Source organism: Ambystoma mexicanum, chromosome 6p (assembly GCF_040938575.1).
Source record: "Ambystoma mexicanum isolate Mex_15411 chromosome 6p, UKY_AmexF1_1, whole genome shotgun sequence".
Taxonomy (NCBI): domain Eukaryota; kingdom Metazoa; phylum Chordata; class Amphibia; order Caudata; family Ambystomatidae; genus Ambystoma; species Ambystoma mexicanum.
In genome coordinates, this window is record NC_090935.1 from 323,109,717 (window position 1) to 323,132,767 (window position 23,051).

The 23,051-nt window shown below is 47.1% G+C and overlaps 1 protein-coding gene across 3 annotated transcripts in view; it reads right to left on the reverse strand.

Moving 5' to 3' along the window:
• ZFR (zinc finger RNA binding protein) overlaps positions 1–23,051 on the reverse strand; it is a 1,119,848-nt gene that overhangs the window by 829,722 nt on the left and 267,075 nt on the right. For all 3 annotated transcript variants that reach the window (XM_069627081.1, XM_069627082.1, XM_069627083.1), the window contains one exon: positions 221–497. In XM_069627081.1, coding sequence (XP_069483182.1) covers positions 221–497 — 277 coding nt within the window. The remainder of the gene's footprint in view (positions 1–220; positions 498–23,051) is intronic.

Below are 23,051 nucleotides of genomic sequence, written 5' to 3' on the forward strand. Positions count from 1 at the left end.
GGGGGGGGGGGGGGGTTACATTTTCCAGTGCCTGACTTCACGGATTGCCGGGGCTGCAATGCTCCAGTGATTCCCTAAAGCCATGTATCGGGGGAAAAAATAAAACTCAGGCGGCAGCCTGCCGTTTTTACCGGCATGGCTACTGCCGGGGTTGTAATGAGGGCCATTGTCAATTATTTGTAACTATAAGCAGTTCTAGCTATGAATGATGTTTCCTTACCTGGTAGTTCTGTGTTGTGACTGGAGGTGGGGGAGGAGGCACTTCTTGTCGTTGGGTGTAGCCATAATCTGCTGCTGTGTGAGTTGCAGGATATCCTCCATAGGCAGCAGAAGCAGCAGCTGCAACTGCGACTGGAGCAGGTCTGGCTACAGCCACTGTAGCTGCTGCTGGAGCATAGGCTGCGGTAACGGTGTGAGCAGCTACTGGAGCCTGATGAACAGTGTAGCTAGCAACTGTGGTCGGATGAGTATACGCTACTCCTGAACCAGGTTGCTGGCTAGATGGAGAAAAAAAAAAACTGTTAGCAGATAAATAAAAATGTGAAGTCGTCAGTTCTACTACCTAACTGGAAAATTGTGTATGGTTATACTCGCATAGAAAGCATATGAAGGGACTGGGGGAATTCCCCCACAAGTATTCGGCTGCACCCCAGTAGTGAATACTACAGTTTTATTAAATAGTAATTATTCAAAAACAAATATAGCTATAAAGCAACATTGATATCAACAGTGAAATGTGGCTCGTCTTATTTTCAGTGCTTCTTATTTAGTACTTCAGAGGCAGAGTGTGTGGCCAATGCATTTCGGACAATGTGTCCATCGTCAGGACCAACTCTGTACCTTCGCATGCCTTTTAGCCCACTCTGAACCAATCTGTTCCTGCCGCCACTGGCTGGGGCCACCCAACCCAATTTGACTGTGCCTACCACTACCCACAGCCCTCCCAGTATACAATCATGCCCATAGCTTCCTGCAAACACCCCGCTGCTACCACCACACTGCTCACTCTCCTTGCAATACTCGCTGCCCTCCAACTTTACACCTCACTCCGCCCTATCACACCCACTCCACAAAGCCCCTTCCCCAATCCCACTCAACCCACTGCCCTGGATAACTCAAAAACACAGTCACCTCTCACAGACGCACCCCCTGCCCCCGTACATCACAATAATGTATAGACTAGAAAGACTTAGAGCTCGCACACTGACTGCAGAAATCAGCACACAACCCCCTCCCATAGAACACAAACCATAGATTGAGCTCCCACACCACCTCCAAACACATCCCTTGCACTGAACTTCCACATACCTACAAACAACCACCCACTAACCAAACCATACCCCACAATGTCACCACACATAACATGTTAGACACATCCGACACCCACGCCTCCACTAACAAACTACACACACCTCACATCAAATGTGCCCTCCTCAATGTCTGCTCCCTCCCAGCTCATGCATCAGATATTCACGACCTCTTAACCAACAACATTGACATATTAGCCATTACAGAAACATGGTTACATGAAGCATCAGGCTCCGACATTGCACTACCACCAGGCTTCACCATACTCAGACAAGACAGACCTGAACGAATAGGAGGCAGAGCAGCATTCCTCTACAAGGAGAACCTCCAGCTCCGATTTGTCAGTCACTCCTCGACCAGCAACTCTGACCTCGTCTCGGCCAAACTCACACCGTCACCCAACAGTACCATCAATATTCACTTACTATACCGTCCCCCAGGCCTTACCCTAGACTCTCAGGAAAACATCATCCACATTCTCAGTAATAATATGAAAAGCTCCACTAAAACCCTTCTACTAGGAGACCTCAATCTGGGATTCAATGATGCTAAAGACAAATCCGTGGTCACCCTCACCAAGGAACTTAGTGACTTAGGCTTCACCCAGAAAGTAGAAAGTCCAACTCACTCCAAAGGCCGCATTCTAGATTGGATCACGGACCATAATTGCCTCGCTACTATCACCTCTAACACCTCACTGCCCTGGACCGACCACAACTGTATCGAATTCTCTGTTCCCATCACTAAAAACCACAAAACTCTGACCCTTGCTATCACTGCACAAGTCAGAAGCTCCAAACAGCTTAAAGAGGATAACCTGCGCCCTTACCTCAACACCCCCGAACTAGCACCCCCTTTTGCTAATGACCCCAATATCCTAGCAGACATCTACAAAGATGTCATAACTAAAGCTATTAATGAAATAGCACCACTCAAATGGAAAAAAGAAAAGAAATCACTACATACCAACTCTTGGTTCACTGAAGAACTGCACTCAATGCGCTTCTGCAAAAGAATATCACTAAAAGACGGGCAAACCAACCCCAGCAGCAGTGCCAAAAACAAATTCAACTTAATCTCCCACCAATACAAAACTGCCATCACCGCTGCCAAAGCCAATGCCTTCAACACACAAATCTCTAATGCCAAATCGCACTCTACAAATTTTTAAAGAGCTCATCTCCCCCTCCAATACACCTGATGAAATAATCAAAGATGAAGCTTGGTGTGCTAGTATCCAGGCTGCCATGCTACACAAAATTGACCTTCTCCAAAAGAAAATCAAAGGCCATTGCAAAGCATTACCTCAACAGACAGGAACCAAGCCTACCAACTGCACACCCGCCTCGTCTAAGCCCAGCATACCTGACTTCTCCTTCAGGGACGTCACTGAACCAGAGGTTATCAACTTACTAAAAAATTTCAGACCCTCCCCTTGTTAAGGCAATATATGCCTGCCCAAGCTCATCAAAGACTGCGCAGACTGCTTTGCGTCGCTCTTTACGACTTTCATCAATGCGTCCTTTAAAGCAGGTATTATCCCAGCTAGCCTCAAAGAGGCCTGGGTCCGCCCCCTCCTAAAAAAACCTAACCTCGACCCCCTTCAACCCAACAACTACAGACCGATAACTACATTGCCATTCCTCCTGAAATTATTGGACAAAGCCGCACACTGCCAAATCCAACACTTTCTGGAAACCCACTCCATCCTAGGGACCAGGCAATCAGGCTTCCGCAAAGGACACGGCACCGAAACAGCCCTGGTGGATCTAAAGAGTCAGATCACCCAAATCATGGAGAAGGGCAAGCCAGCCCTATTGCTCCTCCTAGACCTCTCAGCCGCATTCAATCTGGTTGATCACAAGACCCTCACCTCACACTCAGCCAATTTCTCTAAAGAATCAGCTCTCTGGATCACCTCCTTCCTCGAGGGAAGAGCCATGAAAGTCTTCTCGGACACTGCTAACGCCACACCCACTACAATCCATTGTGGGGTCCCTCAAGGATCCTGCACTGCACCCACACTATACAACTTGTTCACTAAGCCTCTCTTTGACAAACTCGACTCACATGGTATCACGTACACGAACTACGCGGACGACACACAAGTACTTCTACCTCTCAGGATCATACCACGAAGACACCAAGGCACTCCACACGATCTACTCCATCATCCAGGCTTGGATGGCAGTTAATGGCCTCTGCCTTAATGGAGACAAGACTGAGATCATGATACTAGGTCAACAGAGCGCCCTAGACAAACTGGACAAACTGTACGCCAACTTCTCCATTGACAATTCCATCATCCCCGTATCCACAGCTGTCAAGACATTGGGAGTATACCTAGACTCCTCACTATCAATGACCAGACAAGTCAGCGCAATCACTTCCTCATCTGCGCATACCACCAAACTTATAAACGCCATCAAGCCATAACTCTCAAAACCTAACTGCCTTTCAATAGCCAGAGCAACCATTGGAGCCAAGCTGGACTATTGCAATGCCCTCCTAGCAGGCACATCGGCAAAAATCCTTAACAGACTACAAGTCACACAGAACAATGCTCTCTGGGCTGCTCTTAGCATCCCAAGAAGAGAGCATATCTCCCAGGCTTGACACTCAGCCCAATAGCTCCCGGTCAAAGAGCGGATCACACTCAAAATCCTCGCACACAAATGCCTCTTTCCGCCCCGTCCTACCTATCGGAGACCATCTCCAAACCCTCCTCCTCATGTCCCACCAGGACGCAATACACCAACTTACTCCATATCCCACGCATCAAAAAAGCCAAAGCCGGTGGCCTAAGCTTCCCCTACATTGCTGCCAAGTCCTGGAACGCTCTACCTGCGGACATTAGAGCGGAGAACTCACTCCCGATTTTTCATAGGAAACTTAAGACCTCCTTCCTTGCACAATAATATGTGACACTCGCTAACCTATGTAAATATACTGCACTGTAAATTTGTACAAATGTCATACCTGCTCCTGTAAATTATGTATTACTTGTGTATATGCAAGTAAGATATGTCTGTAAGAAGCGCCACTATGCCCACGGGCTGACGTGCGCTCTACAAATCCGAATAAATAACTCTGTACCCAGTTGAAGCACAATATAGACACAAGATCAGGGGCCTCATTACATGTGTGGTGGTATCCTGCTGGTACATTACTGTTACTGGCATTTGGTCTGCTGGAATTACCCATCCCATATGACTCCATAGGGGTGCGGGGGGTGATGGGTGGAGGGGTATTTGCTGGTACCACTTCTCTGGCTCCTCCTCCACCTCCTATCAACCGGGCTCCTCTGCCTTCTCCCTCCTTGGCTCCCGTGCCAGCTGCCTCTCTCCTGGCTCCCTTGCCACCTTTGGCCTCCACCTGGCTTGCTACCTCGCAATCATCTACCTCTTTGGCTTCTCCTCTGCCTCACTTCACTCTCACGCTCCTCTGCCACTTCTGCTGGGTACCTCTCCACTATACCCCTCCCCGGAAGTCTTTCAAAAGTGATAACCTAAACCTACTCCACAACGCTACTCAACTCTTGCTCTGATGTCAAACACTTCTATGACATATGCCATTTGCCATCTCCTTGAACTCCTGGGTCTTGATATGCTTGCTTTACCTAGACATGGTTCAAGGCCAGCTTGGTCACGAGTTTTGACACTCCTGAGGGCTACAAGATTCTCTTCGAGTCCAGGCCCAAAAGGCCCAGAGGCGGAGTGGCCCTCATCATTCTTGAGTGGATTCCTGCCTCCGTCATCCCCACTGAAACCTACTCCTCTCCTTTGAAGGCCTGGTCGGCAGGCTCACCTATGGGCCAACAGGCCAAGCCACCCTCTTCCTTACTGATTGGGCTGACCTCACTTCTCTCCTCTACCTCTCAGCTTCTCCTCCTTGGGGATCTCAACATCCACACGGGCTCTCCAGACTCCTCAGGGCTTTTCCGCATCCTCTGCAACTCTATTCCTCTCCATTCTACCCTCTGGTCCGACTCACTCTGCCTGGCATACGTTTGATGCTCACAACTTCGGACATCCGACCCAGTCTAATCCTCTCATTACTCCTCTCGCCTTGACTAACCACTTTCTTATTTCTTCTCTCTTATAGCGCTTGGTCCCTTTGGCAAATGACCATCCTGCACTGCCACCTACGTTTGTGGTCATCAGACCAATGAAGCGAGCGTCAGTGGACACCTTTGACTCCACTACCTGTTCGCCTCCTACTCCTGCGGCTGACTACCATCCTGACAAAGCACTTTCCAACCTTCACTTTTCTACCTCCAACACTCTGGACATCCTTGCCCCTGTCATGAGAATACACATGAAGCCTGCCAAAAAGTTCAACTCTTGGTATGGCTCCTTTCTGGTCGCTCTGAAACATAAGTGTAGAGCGGCTGAACAGAAAAGGGAAGCTTCAGGTACACCCTCGGACAAACTGGCCTGTTACCTACTCGAAAGGCAATACAGACTGTCCATTCTCTCTAAAAAGACGGTCTATATTCATGCCTGCATCTCAGCGTCCTCCAATATGGCAAAACTATTCCCAATCTGCAAGGAGCTGGCTAATCCTATTGCAGCATCTTCCTCTTCCACACATACCCCAGCTCTTTGCTCGGCCATGGCCTCTCATTCACCACTAAAACCCAGAACATCCGGTCCCCGCTCGCCTCTTCTCCCCTCCCACCCTCTACCTCCCCCCGGCATTCCTTTGCCTTCTCCTCTCCTCCATCCTGTCACACCTGATGAGGTTTCCAGACAAGTCTGGTCTATGAAAATCTTGTCCAAACAGGTGACCCCGTGCCCCTCCAGAACTATCAAGGACCACATTGGTTCTCTCGCTCCCGCCTTGGCCAATCTCTGCAACCGCTCTTTCGCCACTGGAGTTTCCCCTTCTACTCTGAAGCGTTCCCTTGTGTGCCCCCACCCCTTCTAAAAAGACTGCATCCGATCCCTCCATTCTGGCAAAGTATCGCCTGATCACCATCACTCCTTTTCTGGGCAAACTCAGCAGTTATCTCCCAGCTAAACCTCCACACCGAAGCTGTTGGTTGTCTCCATGACCATCAGTCTGGCTTCAGAGCAGCCAAAGGCATGGAAACTGTTCTCCTGAACACCTGTGAAGATACCTCTAACCTAGACTAACACTCCCTCAGTCCTCATTCTCCTAGACCGTCCCTCTGCTTTTGACACTGAACCGCAACATCATGATCACTCATCTCCACGATACCCTGGGCGTCATGGATCAGGCTCTGGCATGGCGGTCCTCCTGCTCTTGGACCGTTCTTCCCAGGTTGAACTTGGGTCCTTCCTCTCCACCACAACACTCTCCAGATGTGGCATTTCCCAGGCGTCTATCAGCTGCCCCTAGTTTTTTAATGTCCATATGGTCCCTCTGGCCCTCCTGATCTCTACCTTTTCCTCTAACTGTGTTATGCTGATGACGCACAACTCTCTTTCAGGCTCCCCTCGGCCGCCTCCTCCTTGCTCATTCGCAGTCTATCCTCTATTCAAGCATTGTGCGCCTCTAATGATCTCTGCCTTAATGCTAGTAAGACAGATCTTCTCATTGGGACCCCCTGCTCCTGCCTTTCCCCCCCCCCGCTCATTCTGGCCGGACTCCCTGGGCCATCTGCCCTCGCCCTCTTGGCGGGTGATAGGCAAGATCATATGCAGTACCCTTTGGGTGCGCTACAATAATAACGCACCCAGTAGTGGGACCGACAGTTACCCAGTGGCACAGGCTTAGTGCCCAACAGGGCATAGACACCAAAGCAGCACCCACGTGGATGTCGATCAAAGGCCTACTCACACTAGAGCGTACACCAACACTACATCCATTACAGAATATCACATGAGAGCAAATCAAAATACAGGACATATGGGACGACCCGACAGTTCAAACCTCATTAGCGGCCGCGGTCACTATCCTTGCATAAAGGGCACTGGTTCCTATGTAGCACTATCCGAGCAGCAATATCCAAACCCACTAAGCTCTCTAGACGAGCAACCCTTGCCCCTTGTAAGCTAGGACTCCAGCCACGACTCCGAACTTTCTACACCATGGTCGTCCCAAATAATGTGGGGAGAACCTCTACCCTAGCGGAAGCATGGTCACTAGACCTGAAGACCCCGATTGAAACCGGAGATGTATACCAGATCTTCGCAGCCATCCCAGGGACAACAATGAACCTAAAGAACAGGGAAATTCAGTACAAAATTGTCCAATGTATGTACTACACTCCATCAAAATTGTACAAAATGGGTCTGCTAACATCCCCCAGCTGTTGGCGCGGTTGTGGGGAGATAGCCTCTATTGGCCATATGCTCTGGCCTTGCCCCAAACCGACACCCTACTGAAACATGGTGCATAAGCTGGTAACCTCTCTCATTCCGAATACGAACATCCCACACACCCCGGAGGAGCTGATACTGGGGGGCAGCTATAAAGAGTGGCATCTAGATCCCCAAGCATGCAAAACCTTGAACGCATTAATTTTTGCTGCACGTAAACTCCTGATCATGAGCTGTAAAGAGGGGACGCCACCTACTGAAACCCAAATAACCACCTGTTTGGCAAAAATAGGTTCCCTGGAATAGAGTGTCCTCAAACGAACGAACCCGGCCAGGGCCGATCTGACATACAAATACTGGAAGCTCATCGCTCCCCTGCCCCGAATGGCCCCAGGTCGGATGTAACTGACACCACGACCCTCATCCCAGCCTCCAGGTGTTTGATCTTACTGTAGAACATAGGTCAGGATGCAATCACCAAAATGCTGATTGCCTCTCCAGAAAGTATGACCGACTGGAGTAAGGTAATTCACCAGGAGTGGATTAAATTAGTCGGGGGGGTAAAGGGTAGGGGGGGTGATGCAAGTGTTAGGGAGAATTCTCAGCAATGTGCTAATTACCTTCTACCTTACAGACCCCAGCTCTTTTGCTGAACTTTAGGACATTTTCTTTTAATGTGATTTAATTTCTGTGTTCTTTTCAACTTGAGTCTGACAAACTCCATAGGCATCATCTTTACATTGTGTCGCACAGCCCCTTCGATGCAGTGGCACAACGGAGTCTCTTGGATTTCCCAAAAGTTTAAATACTTTCTCTTGGTGAAACTACTGTTCCCAAGAACAGTGAAGTGAAATTGACTACTTACATTTTGTAACTTTCTACACCCAGCACACACTGCCTTACCATAGGGTGCTGGAGGGGTTACTTAGTATCCCCTTTGTCTAGTTTCTCATGTAACATTTTTAGGTTACCCCATCTACGGTAATGGCTGGTGGCAGTGGTTTACTTTTTACTACCATTGTGTGTTTTTACCGTGGGCTGCGTTCAAAGCCACAGTAAGGCTCCCATGGCTGCCCATTTCGTCAAAGTGGCCCTGCTCTTATTTTTTTGCCATTTTCTGTTGGAAAAGTCCTTTAGATTTACTCTGCGGGCCAAACCAGGTTTGGTCTCTTTGTTCGTATTGTACTTGGCAGGATTCACAGTGAAGCCCGCCTATGGCACCAGTATGTCTGGCAGGGCCAGTGAGGGAGGTGCCCGAAACTCCCTGTGCTTAATCCCCTTGGTTACAGTAATGCACCCAAAGGGGATTGGCCGGCTGGCATTCCGGCAAGGACAGTCACCCTGCTGTGTGATTGACAGCTAGGCTGAAATGAATGGGTGAAACTTGCATAAAAGGTGAGGCTTTTTGGCTATGAAGGCAGTGTCGACTAATGGACAAAGGAATCCGAATAACAACTTTGAAGAGACGCCTGCTGCAACTCCTGGACCGTTGGTTTGCCCGGTGAAGCCCCACTTCTGTGTTGAAGCTCTGAATTTGCTTGGCTAGAGAAGCTCTGCAAGGACTTCTTCTCCCTTTGAGTTGGTGGGATGAATCAACTCCAAAGTAAGCTCGTCTGGACATCCTCTCGAAGCTGGTTGCACTTCCACAGCAGTTGCTGCTGGAACCGGAAGAGCCAGGGAGAGGAACATCAGATTGTGTGCAGTAGTCGGACCCGAGTAATAGGAATATCCTCTGCACTTCCCTGATGCAGGACTAACAAAGCCATTGCCACCTCAACAGGGTGCTGAACCCCAGAAGCAAGGAAAGTCTGAAGTGGTATCCGAGAATCGCGGTGTTTCTATTTGCTGTCAGATGCGAGGAGCTGAAACATTGCAGGACCGCTGAATTGAAGTTTGCCCATTGCTGCCGCAGACCGTCCCATTGCAGAGCAGGAGTCCTGAGACGTCCTCCCTCTTGTCCCCACGACTGAGGCTCAAGAACAGGATCTGCAGAGCTGTACAGCAACAGACGCCAGCTGGAACCATTTCTTCTAGCCAGAGGTACTGTAAGGTCAAAGAGAACGTACCTCTTGCTGTGCATCATTACTCGCTCTCAATCGAGACCCGTCTTGGTTACCTTGCAGAGTTGCTAAAGCTTTGCCCCTCACACAAGCCTCCCAGCGTGTAGCCCTTCAAGTGTTGTATTTTCTACAACTATTTTCTACAGCTTTTTACATACCTGCAAAGATCTTCAGCTCCCATTGACATTGTGCAATTAACATTGGCTGTCCTGGCTCCCTGAGAGACTGCTCTTTACCTCTGACTTTGTGCTTTGGGATGTGTTGCTTGCCTCAGTATTGCTCTAAATATACCAGTGATGAATCAATGTCCACAGTGTCCTAACTATTTAAGTCACCTGCGGGTGTAGGAAGTGTGTGCGCCACCCCCAATGGGTGTCATCGGATTTAGAAAAATGTAGTGTGTTTTGAAGTATATATAAGTGTTACATATTTTGCTCCCTTCTGAAGAAGGCTTTACAACTGACTGAAATAAAAAAGGATTGTTTTATCAAGAAACCTCGAGTGTAAGTGTTTATTTGGATAACTATTATGAAACTGTCTCGCAACCTTACTGCTCACAGACCCCTCTTGAGATCAGCCTGGCTGTTCGCCCACACTACCAATCTGTGTAGTTCAGACTTATACCAAAAGGTTGGCTCCCTAGTGCCAAGAGGTCAAGGTTATTGTAGTACACCCAAAGGGTACTGTATACAATCTTGCCTAATAGGGGGCCAAAAAACTTAAAGGGTCATCATTGACTCCATTCTGTCCACATCATGGACATTGCCAGAAAGTCCCATTTCCAGCTGCACCTCCTTAGAGGTATTCCTCATTTTCTGACCCTCTCCCAGAAGCACAGTGTCTCCAGAGCCTTGATTGTCTAGGCTTGATTACTGCAACAGCCTCTCAATCACCCCCAACTCAACGGTTTCCCCATCTACAACTAATCCTAACAGGCCCACAAGACTTATCTTTGGCTGCAAACCCAGGATAATCTCTCTAGCTCTGAAATCCTTCCACTGGCTCTCGGTGGCTGCAAGGATCAAGTTCAAGACCCTCTGCCTCGTCCAGAAGGCTTTCTGGGGCCGGGGCAGCCATCTCCAACGCTCTCTTCCCAAGTACCTTCCTTCAATAGCCCTCTGCATGTCCACTTCCCGATCGCTGCAGGCGTGATGATTTTCAAAGCAGAGATTGGATGGTAGATCTCTTTCCTCCGCAACGGCTTCTCTGCCTCTCCACCTTGAGCCGAACTCGTCGAGTTCCGGAAGCTTCTCAAGACCTTCCTTTTCTCTTCCTTCTCTCTGCCTTTGGTCTCCCCTGTCCCCCAGCTCCTCCCTTGCCTGGTTGCGCATAAGAGGTAGCACCAAAAAGCGGCAATATCCACAGGAGAGAAGATAAGCCATTATTGCCAATTCCAAAAGAGAAACGTACCCAGGAAATTAAGACAGAACCAGAATTGGCAAAGCCAAAAGAAGGAAGTTAAGAGTTTCTGGGTTGGTAAAAACTATGGAGGTCCCAAGAAAAAGAGGTTAAACCCCACATTGCCAAAGCCAAAGTAGTGTGAAAGTGAAACAGAATCCTAATCCGCAGTTGGTTGATGCTGAAGGGGAAAAGCAATGGCAAAGTCACGGAGAGAAGCGATTCAGAGGGAGTGGTGAATAACTTACAGTGTGGCAATCACATAGGTGTAGCAAACAGCACCAGTGAGGTTCTCATTGCCCTTGAAGAGCTTCTTATATTTGATGTGGAGCAAAAGACATCGCTAATATGCTTGGATATAACCTTTACCATAGAAGTACTTGCAAGTAGCAGTTAATTCTGGCCTGGCAAAAGAGTACACCAGAACAGAGAACTTTGTTGTAGTAGGACGGGCAGGCGAGTAGACCCGGTGGAAGCCACTGAAGTACCGTGGTGTAGTTAAAGTGACAGTGAAAGAAGTTGAAAAACCCCTAACGTGTTTATTTGTGGATTAACAAAGAATCATCGTGACAAATTAATCACATTGAATTAAATGTTGTATGAACTGCCGCAGAAATAATATTGTCAACATGTGGTTCTGTGAACTGGTTCAGAAAAATCAGGACAAATATCTTTTTGTTGAAACAAATTAAGTAAGGAAATATTCTGATTTGGTCAACAAAAGTAGTTTTAAAAACATGGGACAAGTGAAAAGAACACTTTTCAGCCAATAGTTCACAAGGGTTCAGCAAACAAGTTGGAACTTTGGGTTATCAAGTTGGAACCAAAATAGAACTGAAGTGCAACTTTGTTATAATACAGTATTTCCTCAACCATTACGGAACTGTTGAACATAATCCTGCTGAAATCTGGGGAAGGGGAATTCACCCAGATTAGAAGAAACAGCTGTTATGATGTGAATTTAACATGTTTGTTGCTGCTGAACTGCATAATATTACCTTAAATTCGTATATGTTCAAGTGCGAGGGACATAAACTAAAGGAAATACTCTAAGAAAAGGATTATTTTAGGCAGGGAAATCCTCGTCAAAGTAGGGATAGCGAGGCGTTTATCCAACCTTTTGAGTTAATAAAATGGGATATTTTGGAAAACCTTCATAAAGCTGGCTGCCTCACATTTCTGACCCCTCACAGTAGGCTCTCACCTGTGTAAAAAAAAAAGGTACACCTCCAGGATTACCATATACAGATTAAAGAGTGTCAGAGTTCCCTGTACATTCACAGCCCGACATGTGGCCACGCAGCATCCAGCCGCACTCTCATTGCAGTATCAGAATAAATGGAGACCAGAATTTCAAATAAGTGTTTGGGGATCTTGCAATTCTTCTGTTTGTCGCTTAAAAGATTTCTGTTCACTCTGTCAAAAGCTGATGTAGGATCTATAAATGCTAGATAAAGCGGTCAATGGTCTGGCCAAGAAGACTTCAACAAGAGTGATAACAGAAATGTGTGGAGTTTGGCGCCCAGGCCCTTTCGAAAGCCTGCACCCTAGCGGTCTTAATGGACCAGTCATTCAGGGATATCACATCAGTAAGATAGATGATACAATTTTGCTTGCCACGTCCAAAAATGCAATTGGATGGTAGTTGGTGGGTGACTGAGAAACTCGTGGTGACAACCAGCAAGACAGACAAGTAAGTTCAAGGGTGTTTATGCAACAATGAATGGTGTGTGCAGGCTGGAAAAATGCCTAATTTAAACTAAACCTAAGATCAGAGAAAGTGTCAACCATCAAATTATAATAAGGCAGTCCTAGTGGCGTTGTGTCAAAATAAAAAAGTACCTACACTAAGACACCTATTGCCAAAACCTCACAACTAATACAAAAAGGGGTGTGGGATAGCTCGCAAGAAAATAAAAATAAAAAGTAGTGTTCTCAAATAATATGTCAGGATGCAGTAGCGTAGGTCTCCCTTCCCCACGTTTTGGATACAGGGTAAGATGGGACCTTTAAGCACAGTTTAGTCTCGGGCTTCTCCAGCACCAGACAGTTCCAATGGCAGCTCTCAGGACACACTTGTGCTTTCCCAGCACAAGAGTTCAGCTTTTAACCCTCAAGCTTTTATCAGGTTCGTCGACGGCCAAGTCTCATTTCACTTGAAAGTCTCTTGCCTTCGAGGAACTGACATGTTCAAACAACAACAAAAAAAGTTCCTTTAACCAAATGAAAGTTTGTTCCAATGTCCACTGGGTGATGACTTCACCCTTGGGTCCTCTTCTGGGCGACAACCCTTCTCAATTGTTTATCACAATATACCAGTTCCTTTAACAAAAAACTTTGGGCGATAACTTCACCCCTGGATCTCCCTCAGTCGAGCTCTTCACATTTGTCCAATATCATTGGGAATTAATGAGGGGGGTCCTGGGAGTCTCTCTGCCAGACATTAGTACTGGTTGTGAGAGCCTTACCCAGATTCTTTAGCACACTATCTTTCACAGAGGAGAAATGTCCACTCTAAGTTATTAGGGGAATCCAGACGTGGACCCCTTGCTCACTATTCTTATAAAGGCACAGCTCCACCCTACTGATGAGGCCCAACCAGACTGAAACACGTGTCTGGGGTTGCTGTTGGTACTCTTGTTCAGAAGAGAATTGCCTAGCATTTCAGTGCAGGACTGCCCCCAGGGCAGGACAAAGACTGATATGTTTGGGATATTTCTTCTCTGTGAAAGATAGTGACCTAAAGACTCTGGGTAAGTCTCTCGTAACCAGGACTAATGTCTGGCAGATGGACTCCCAGGACCCCCCTTGTTAATTTTCAATATCATTGGGATACATTTCCCTTTCTTTCACAGTGCTTGTGGATCAAAGTCTTTCGATTGTACAGGGAGTTTGCTTGACCCTCTGTATGACCACTTTGACCTATTTCGCCATCCCTCCTACAGCATTCTGGCACTTGTAGTTTCTCTCATATGGAGCCTCGACCAGAGTTAGCACCCAGGTGGTGCCATATTCACTCTAGCTGGTCTCCCCTTCACACTTAACAGTTCAAAGTTCATCAGCTTTTGTTCAAAACTTGCCACTTTGCCATTCTCACTTATCACAGCCCAGTTCTCATCGGTTTTACCTCGACTTACCGGCTGTGTCGAACCGCTTGGCTGTTGCCTTTCTGGAGTCAAGGCCGGTACCACGGACGCGGGAGCTTCCCTCGCTCCTGCTAAATCGACATAGGTTTGCCCCGTGTACCATGGACATCTTCTGCAGGCCACATGTGCTATTGTTCGAGGTCTTAGGCTCTCTTCCACGAAGGCTCCTCACCACCCTCTCGACTTCCGCCGCCCTTCTCCTTCTCTTGAACTGCCGCGTGCTAGCTGTCTCATCGTGCTGTCTGCTGTACTTCTCTTGCCCGTCCTGTGCTCTGGATCCACCGTTTATGCCTATGGGGAAGGTAAAGGGCTGTCGGGTGTGGGTGTTTTTGGATCAATTGCCCGACTTTGCCTGACCCTTGTATTGGGACATAGCGGGTAAATAGGTTTTACATTAGTCCATTGTCTTGGGTGTGAAAAAGTATGCGTATTGTAAGGAAGGGTGGGGGGCTGGTGCGTTCGAGTATCCTACGGAACGGGATAAGGATGTTTTGTGTAATGGACGAGAATGACCGGGATAAAGAACAGCACATAAGGGATGGTGGGAACGGTACTGTTCTGTCCTAATACGGTGGGATTTTGAAGATGACAGAGGGACGATTGGTAGGGTTTGCAGGTTAAGAAGGAATAGCTGGGGTTGTAACATGAACAAAGGGGATTGTCGGAATCGCAGTGTTTTGTCTGATCCGGTTGGGAATGAGGAAAATGATAATCGGAGAAACAGAAAGAGGACGGATAGGGAGTATTTGAATGAGACCTCCGAAACAAGGATTCTGGGAGTTATAGTTTTTGGATGTAAATATGTTTGGGACCTTCAGTATTGACTACATACAGAGGGGTTGTTGGACCTGGGCCATCAAGCTCTAACGGGAGGAGGGGAAGCTGATGCAATACAGCCCATGAAAGCCTCAAATGATCTCGCCGTCTCTCCTTCTCTGGCACAATACAGTGTCTCACATGGGGTATCTTCCCCACCCCTCCCACCCAAGCAGAACCCGGGTTCCCCCAACCCAGGTGATCGTCCCCCAGGAACTGGATCCAACAACGATGGCCATGTCCTAGCCACCTGAATAAAGGATTCTCGAGGTCTTACTGAGAAAATACCCAGGTTTCTCACAGCGACATGTCCTGAATCTTTAAAATAGTCTGCACAAAGCAGAATTACCCTTGAGAACTATATTTGATGAGCCGTCAGGATCAGGGGCTCTAACTGGAATAACTTTCTTAATCAGGAGCTCTACATTCTCAACATCCATATCTGATCCCAAGGTGCAGAACTACTCCCTTCTCACACCCCTTTCTTCAACACGTGTCTTCATATGCTGGCACCAGGTGTCTGCTAAACTCCTATTATATGCAGTCCTTTACGACTCCTCCAGCACCAGTTAGTGCTGCGTCACTGGCTTTCACCAGACCCTCATTATGGATCCGGTATTTAGCCATGCACCATGCATTTTGCCTGGTCGTCCTGGATCCAACCATCCATCCAGCCAGCATTTCATCATGTGTACAGCGCTCAGACAGGTTATCCTCCGAGGCTGCAGAGGGGGGAGCATTTGATGCCAAATCATTCGGGGCATCTGTCGGATTCAGAGGAACATGGGCAGCATTAACCCATGCATGTGTCATTTATGCTCAACAATTTCCAGTCACTGAAGGGCCTCATCTCAAGGCTGGTTTTGCGTCAACAGTTCCAACAGAGGAGACACTAGAGCACCAGAATGCTGCACCCACAGAGGAGTTGGGCTTCCTATGCGCTTTCCCAAACTTCACTGGATGGATGGATGGATGGATGGATGGATGGATGGATGGATGGATGGATGGATGGATGGATGGATGGATGGATGGATGGATGGATGGATGGATGGATGGATGGATGGATGGATGGATGGATGGATGGATGGATGGATGGATGGATGGATGGATGGATGGATGGATGGATGGATGGATGGATGGATGGATGGATGGATGGATGGATGGATGGATGGATGGATGGATGGATGGATGGATGGATGGATGGATGGATGGATGGATGGATGGATGGATGGATGGATGGATGGATGGATGGATGGATGGATGGATGGATGGATGGATGGATGGATGGATGGATGGATGGATGGATGGATGGATGGATGGATGGATGGATGGATGGATGGATGGATGGATGGATGGATGGATGGATGGATGGATGGATGGACAGCAGTAGGTTCCGTTCTCAGTACACCTGTGGACAGTAAACATTGCTCTGAATGATGGGGATTGGGGAACGTTAGTCTAACAAAAGGATAAGAGAAGCGACTAATTAAACAATTACTGGTAATCCAGCAATGATGAATTCAATTGTTAATTCGGAAATACAACCATCGCCATAAGTAGGATAGCATTAATGTTATATGTGAACTTTGCATTCTGGGTTTGCATTTTGAAGAACCCAAAGGAGCCCTTGAGAATTCAGAACATCTTGTAGAATAGCTCTAGACACAAGGTGCTACCAAAATTCCTTGGGATACCTAGGACAACCGACTCTGGACTGTGGTGGGTCTGAAGGAGTCTTGACGCGGAGGACATTTCCAAATGACTTATTTAAATAAGAGAACGGCCTAGCTTTCCCTATTCTGAAGGCGTTTCCCTACACACCCAAACCAACTAAAGGTGCTGGTCTCTTGTCAGGCAGTCCTAAATAAGAAGCCCTTCACCCAAATCTATTTCTACCCTGAACGTACCACTAAGAAACAAACCTTACAGTTCCAGGAGATTGGCTTGATTCTCCGGGTATACCAGTCATCTCCAACGGCTTCTTTATATCAATATATGTCTGGTTGTTATTTATTTCTTGAATTATCTTGAAATTCCTCTATAACAATCTTTGATTTGATATTCCTTTAATTACTTATTTAGACCTACCTTCCTCTGGATACTTTCTCACTTATTGGTTGGCGGTTTTAGACCTCCCACAGTCTATTGATCCAGACTCTCCCAGCTTGGTTGTGGTTTCTGCCCACTTGATATTTCACTATTTGTGGATTCTAGGTTCTCCCAGCTTGGTTGGGGTTTCTGCCCAGTTGATATTTCACTATTTGTGGATTCTAGCTTTATCGCCACTTTCTGTACTTGACAAACTTGTCAGTCCTCTTCTGTTACCAGACTGTCCATTTTGTATATTTGCATCTTGTTGCTCAAATAGTATTTTCCTTTGTTAGGATCTGGAATAGAACCTTTATAGGCTTCACATCCAGGTATATGTAATCCCTTATTCTCACCTTGATGCACTTGCAATAAGAGATTTATTTTGAGTAACTCTTTGCGAATACAAGGATGAGTTTTCGGTTGTCCCAGCAACCTCCAACTTCTCCCCATTACCTCTCTACAGGATGGGGAACGTTGTGGCCTCTTACGCTCGCTCGGGTGCTCTTCTCCAGTACTGGGTTTCTCCTTCCTTCTCTTCGTTGCGCCCTAGTCTACAGCTGTCCTTCTGTCATATGCAGAATGGGCGATTGGCAAACTGCTTGCATTCCCAATGACTATCATTCTGCATGCTCGTTGGTCTCCCATTCCGGGCTGCCCATACACCGTACACATGGCTTTACCACTTGGAAGCTGCGCACACTTTGTTACCTCATCAGATGGTCTCTGCGCATTTGGTTGGGGGCCCTGCCCACCACAGTAGACACTTGGTCTGGCTACCACCTGCAACAGGACACTGCTTTCCTGCAGTACAATGGTTCTTCCGTTGTTGAATACCCCGGGTCTCCAGCGTTTCACTCTAGCTTTCAGAAGCTCTTTGAAAGTCGTGGGCTCTGCAACAGTTCTGGAGCCGGCAGTTCTCGTCTGCCTGCTCCAGGGGTGCTCACATCAGGAAACTTCCCTGGCGAAGGATACTCTCTGCTTCTCCAACCTCCTTCACTCGTCCCAATTAAGTATGCATGACCTCTTAAATAGATATTCCTCATTTCATTCTTCATGCTGCTAGGTTCCAGCATTACCTTCAGCCAAACAGGTAGTCTTTGTAGCACTTAGTTCCATGAATGCTAATGGGCTGTGTGGCTTATGGAGTTCCTTACAGGAACGCAAGTACTTGTCCCCTAATGGGGTAGTCTCTCGCAGTGAGAACATACTTGCCCAGACCCCCTGGGGAGGGTAAAGGGACTGCATAGGTGTAATTCATTTTAAGAGTCAGAAATGAGATGCGGACACAGGACTCATGGTTCTTGGTAATAAACCTTAATTCAAACAAGAAGGGGAAGGGAAAATGCTTCATTGTCCCTAATCTAGAAGTCTTTTTCCAACCTCAACCAAAAACTAAGGTGTCTGTTCTTTTTTTCAAGATGCCCAAGAAAGAATATAGGTCCTGTGTCTGAATTCCTATTCTGTCCCTCACACTCTTAAAAACTAACTAAGCTGCAAAGGATAGTGCCTCTCAAAAGAGCAAAAAATTTAAAATCCAACACAAAAGGTATAAATCCAAGCAGAAATGTACCAAATGGACAATAGTCACAGTTTCAGGGAATGGCTCACTTCCACCGATTCCTTTTACTAATATGAAACGTCCAAACAATGACTAGTTAGGTTCCTTAGAATCCAAGAGGATCAATCCCTTCTCTTGGTGCAGTAAGAAATCTCAAGGTGTCTCCCCGACTAGTCCCCGTGGATCTGTCATCCAGGTGGCCAGGACACAGCCATCACTATTGGATCCAGTTCCTGGGTATGGACCAGTGCGGGAGGATCAACTGGACGGGGAGTCCCTGGGGAATGGGAGTGGGACATCGACAGTGAGACGCAGCATCATCTTTCTTATAACACTTGTTCCCCATCCTACCACGTAGGATATTCAGAAACTCTACCCACTCGCTTTTCCGACACAAACACTTTTAGACCAACAACGGACTAACACCAGAGCGGTTTACCTGACATGTCCCAACACAAGGAGTCAGGCAGAGACAGGCAATTAATAACACCCAACATTCCTTTCCCTTCCCCATAGGGGTAAAAGGTGGAGCACAAGAGCACTCTACGAGCAAGGCAAACCGTTCGACAAGGCAGCTATTCCAGGACAGAAATTCAAAAGGCGACAAACAGTGGCGAGAACCGAAGGGACAAGGAGAGAAGTGCCCTTTTTGACCCAGACCTGCAAAGCCTACCCTGAAAGGACCCTGAAAGGACTCAGAAGACCACGAACAATAGCCGACATGTGCTGTAGAAGATGTCAACGGCACACAGAGCAGGGAGAGATGCCTGCTACCCTGGTACCGTCCTTGACTCCAGAGACAAGAAAAGCAAAGCAGTTCATCACAGCTGGTGCGTCGGAGGGACAACCGATAAGAAACCGAACTGTTGAGCAAAAGTTTTAAAGCAAAAGTTTTAAATGGCAAAAAAAGGTAAATCAAAGAACTATTGGCACCGCAGGGAAAAGGGCACTGGCGCCACGTGGGTGCTCACTCGAAAGACTCTGGCTGAGCCCCCTTTTGTTGAAACTACTGATACCAGAAGGCCATAGGAGACTTGCAAGGAAAAGGTCAAAGTGGTCATAAGTGGGGTCCAGTAAAACCCCCTGCACAGTCGAGTAATGGGAAACAAATCATGTATCGTGATAAAGTAGAAGGAACTGTGTGACTGGCAAACGTGAACCCGGATGAGGGATGCCTGCAGAACGGGGTGAAGCATGATGCCCCAATAAACACTGGGTTGACAAGAGTGACCCAGACGGAGGGAGGTACACAGTGGATTGTTTAAAAGACATTCAGACTTCAGAATGCAACAGGTGAAATCTTTTGAATAAGAGCTGTAGTGAACCCGACAGAGGGAGGCTAAAATTCGAGACTGAGCAAGGACCAGAAGAGTGGGATCCAGGGTGAAAAGATATCACCCAACGTACATACGGAAAGGAACTTTTTGTTTTGCTATTTTGAACACATCAGTTCCTTGGAGGCAAGAGACTTTGTAGAAGAGAGACTTAACCACCAAAGATCCTTGTAACAGAACGGAACCGAACTGGGAGAGCCCGAGAGGGTGCTGTTCTCAGGAGTCCCACCTTGTCCCTGTTCAAAACGTGGGGAAGGAAGACCACCGGCTATACCATCCTGACATATAATTTGTGAACACCCCTTTATTTTCTTGCGAATGCTATCCCACACTCTTTGTACTTAGCAATAAGGTTTGGCAATTATTTTAGCATAGGCCCTTTTTTTGTTGACAAGACGCCACTAGCACTGCCTTATTATTTGATGGTCGCAGAGTGCTCCCAACGTAGATTAAGGTTTAGATTAGGCATTTTTCCAACCCATTTACACAGTTTAATAAACACCCTTGAACTGTGATCACTTTTTTCTGTCTTTACTGTTGCCACCATGGTTTTACAGAGCGTTCACAGTTGTCTGTGAAATAGCTACCTTCCCCAGGTTTCTCTCCACCTTCAATATGATTCAGAATCCTTAGCCCATATAAATCTTCCTAGGGATTTCCCTTTCAGTGCATTACAACTTGGATGCAGGTCCTATGCTTGCAAGTCACCTGGCATATTCCCCTGCCAGGCTCTTGCATATTTATTATAGTTCACAATTTCAAGGGCATGGATCTTCCTTGAGATTCTCTTTCAATTATAACTTGTACACATTTGAGTTTACCTGGTGTAAACGCCTGCCAGGACTTAATGTTAAAGGTTTTTATACTGCGCACAGGTGCCACTTGCGTGCTCTCTCGGCACTCTGGAGGTTCTGTGAAAATAAGGGGGAGGGAGGTAGGTTAGTGGGAGGAGCAGGAGAGATCAAGGGAGCTGCGATGTGCTGTTGGCAGCTTCAGTTCGTATGTACATTTCACAGAGCTTCGGTGCGAGATTCGGGAGGGGGACATCATGTGGTGCTGTGCAAGGTTGTGTGTGCTATGTCTTGTTGTTGCGGTGTTGATAGGTGTGTGTATGTGGTTTTGCTGTGCTGAGGAGTTATTTTAGTGCAGTATGCGAGCTGTATGCAGAGGATTAACAGTTTGGGTTGTTGGAGGCCGTGGCTGATCTTCAGCTTTTCCGGTTTATTAGTTGCATCTTTCCCCTCTTCCGTGTGCCCTTTTTAGTTGCATCAGTAATGTAGCCTGTGGGTGAAGGGTTCTTGCACTACTTTGTTGCCCAAATTCTGGAGCAGCCCCTATTTCCGATTAGATGCCCTTACCTAGCCCAGAGAGGGATCGGCAGGGAGTTCTTTAACTGGATTCCCTTTCGGGGGTTAAGTTCTAATAGGTCTGTAGTTAGGGTTTGGGCACGTTCCCTCTTGTTGCCCTTACTCGTGGCATGCATGGGAGTGACCCTCCTTTCCCCTCCCCATTTCCATCCCTAGGATTTCCTTGGGCTACTTCCCTGGCCCTAGCATTTCTGGTTATCACCCTCTCTTTTCCAGGGCTTTACGTTGGGCGGGAAGTGGGGTGCTTCTTTCTGGTCCTATCCCTCAATCTTGTTTTTCCTGGTTACTTATCTTTGTACCTGTGCTTCGTTGATCGGGAGTTGTGCGGACGTCTTTCAGTCGGCTTTGTTGTGTTCGGAGTTGAAGAGCCAGGTTTTCAGCAGTTTCCTCAATTTTGTACGGTCCTCCGCAGTTCTATTTTCCCTCGGAATGAAGTTCCATAGATTTGCAGCCAAGCAGGAGAATGCTGAGCCGCCCAATTTTGTTCTCCCGTTACTATTTGGGTTCAAGAGGGATGTCGTTGCAGGTTCTCAGGGTTCTAGCTGGTTTGTAGATGGAGAATTTCTTTTGGATAAAGTCTGCTCCCTGGCCGTGTATTGCTCTGTGCGTTATTTGCAGGGCTTTGAAGGAGATTCTCTTTTTGACCGCAAGCCAATTTTGCATCCTGAGCGCTGGTACGACGTGAAGTCTTATGTGGCGTTTGAGGAGGAGGGTTGCCTCGTTTTGTATTTGTTGTAGTTTTCTCATTAGGTGTTCTAACATTCCGAGGTATATGCTGTTGGCATAATCAATCCTGGACATAATGAGGGATATGATTGCCAGTGCTTTGTGTGTTAAGAAGAGGAATGGTAGGATCGTTTTATCGTTTGTAGGAGGAAGATGCATTTTCAGATTATTGCATTCACTTGGGTTGTTAAGTCGTTGTCCATGAGGATTCCAAGTTTTTTTATGGTGTTGGTTTGTGTCCCAGATCTATTGGCCATGGTATGTGCTGGTCGTTCCTTTGGTCTTCCGGTCTAATCAAGATTTCAGTTGTTTGAGTTTGTTAAAGTTCATCCATTGGTAGAGCACCTCGAGACAAACTCCTACGGGTGGGTTCTATTCTTGTGTGTCACTGAATTTGAAGATTTGTGTATCGTCTCCATTGTTGTAGCATGTTAGTCCATGCCTTTTGATGAGGTTTATTAGTGGTGTCATGTAGATGTTGAAAAGAACAGGGTGTAAGGGAGGCATGGGATCACCATTAGGACGAAGACACAAAAAGGTATAACCTTTATTAAAGTTTCAAAGTGGTTGGAGAAACTCCTACTTTGCCGTATAACTAGGATGGAGTAGTTCCGACCATCAAATGATTTATAAAAAACAGTCCTAGTTGTGTCCGTCAAATCAAAACAGCCTATACTAACAAAACCGAATGCCTGCCCTATACCATGTACAAAAACGTGAAAAGGAATATAGGTATGCAAAGAAAAGTCAGTGTTCAAATATAAGAGTTACTCACTGTAGTGACTACCTTACTCCTAGTCCCCTTTCCTCCATACTCGTGGGACATTCCGTCCTTCGGGACTAGGCCAGAGCACTTTTGTAAAAAGCATCACAAATTTGAATTTTTTTCCTTTTATTTTTACGCGGGCTACCGCAACCCTGCCTTCCTGAGCTCCACCCCGCGCGTGACCCTTCAGTCCG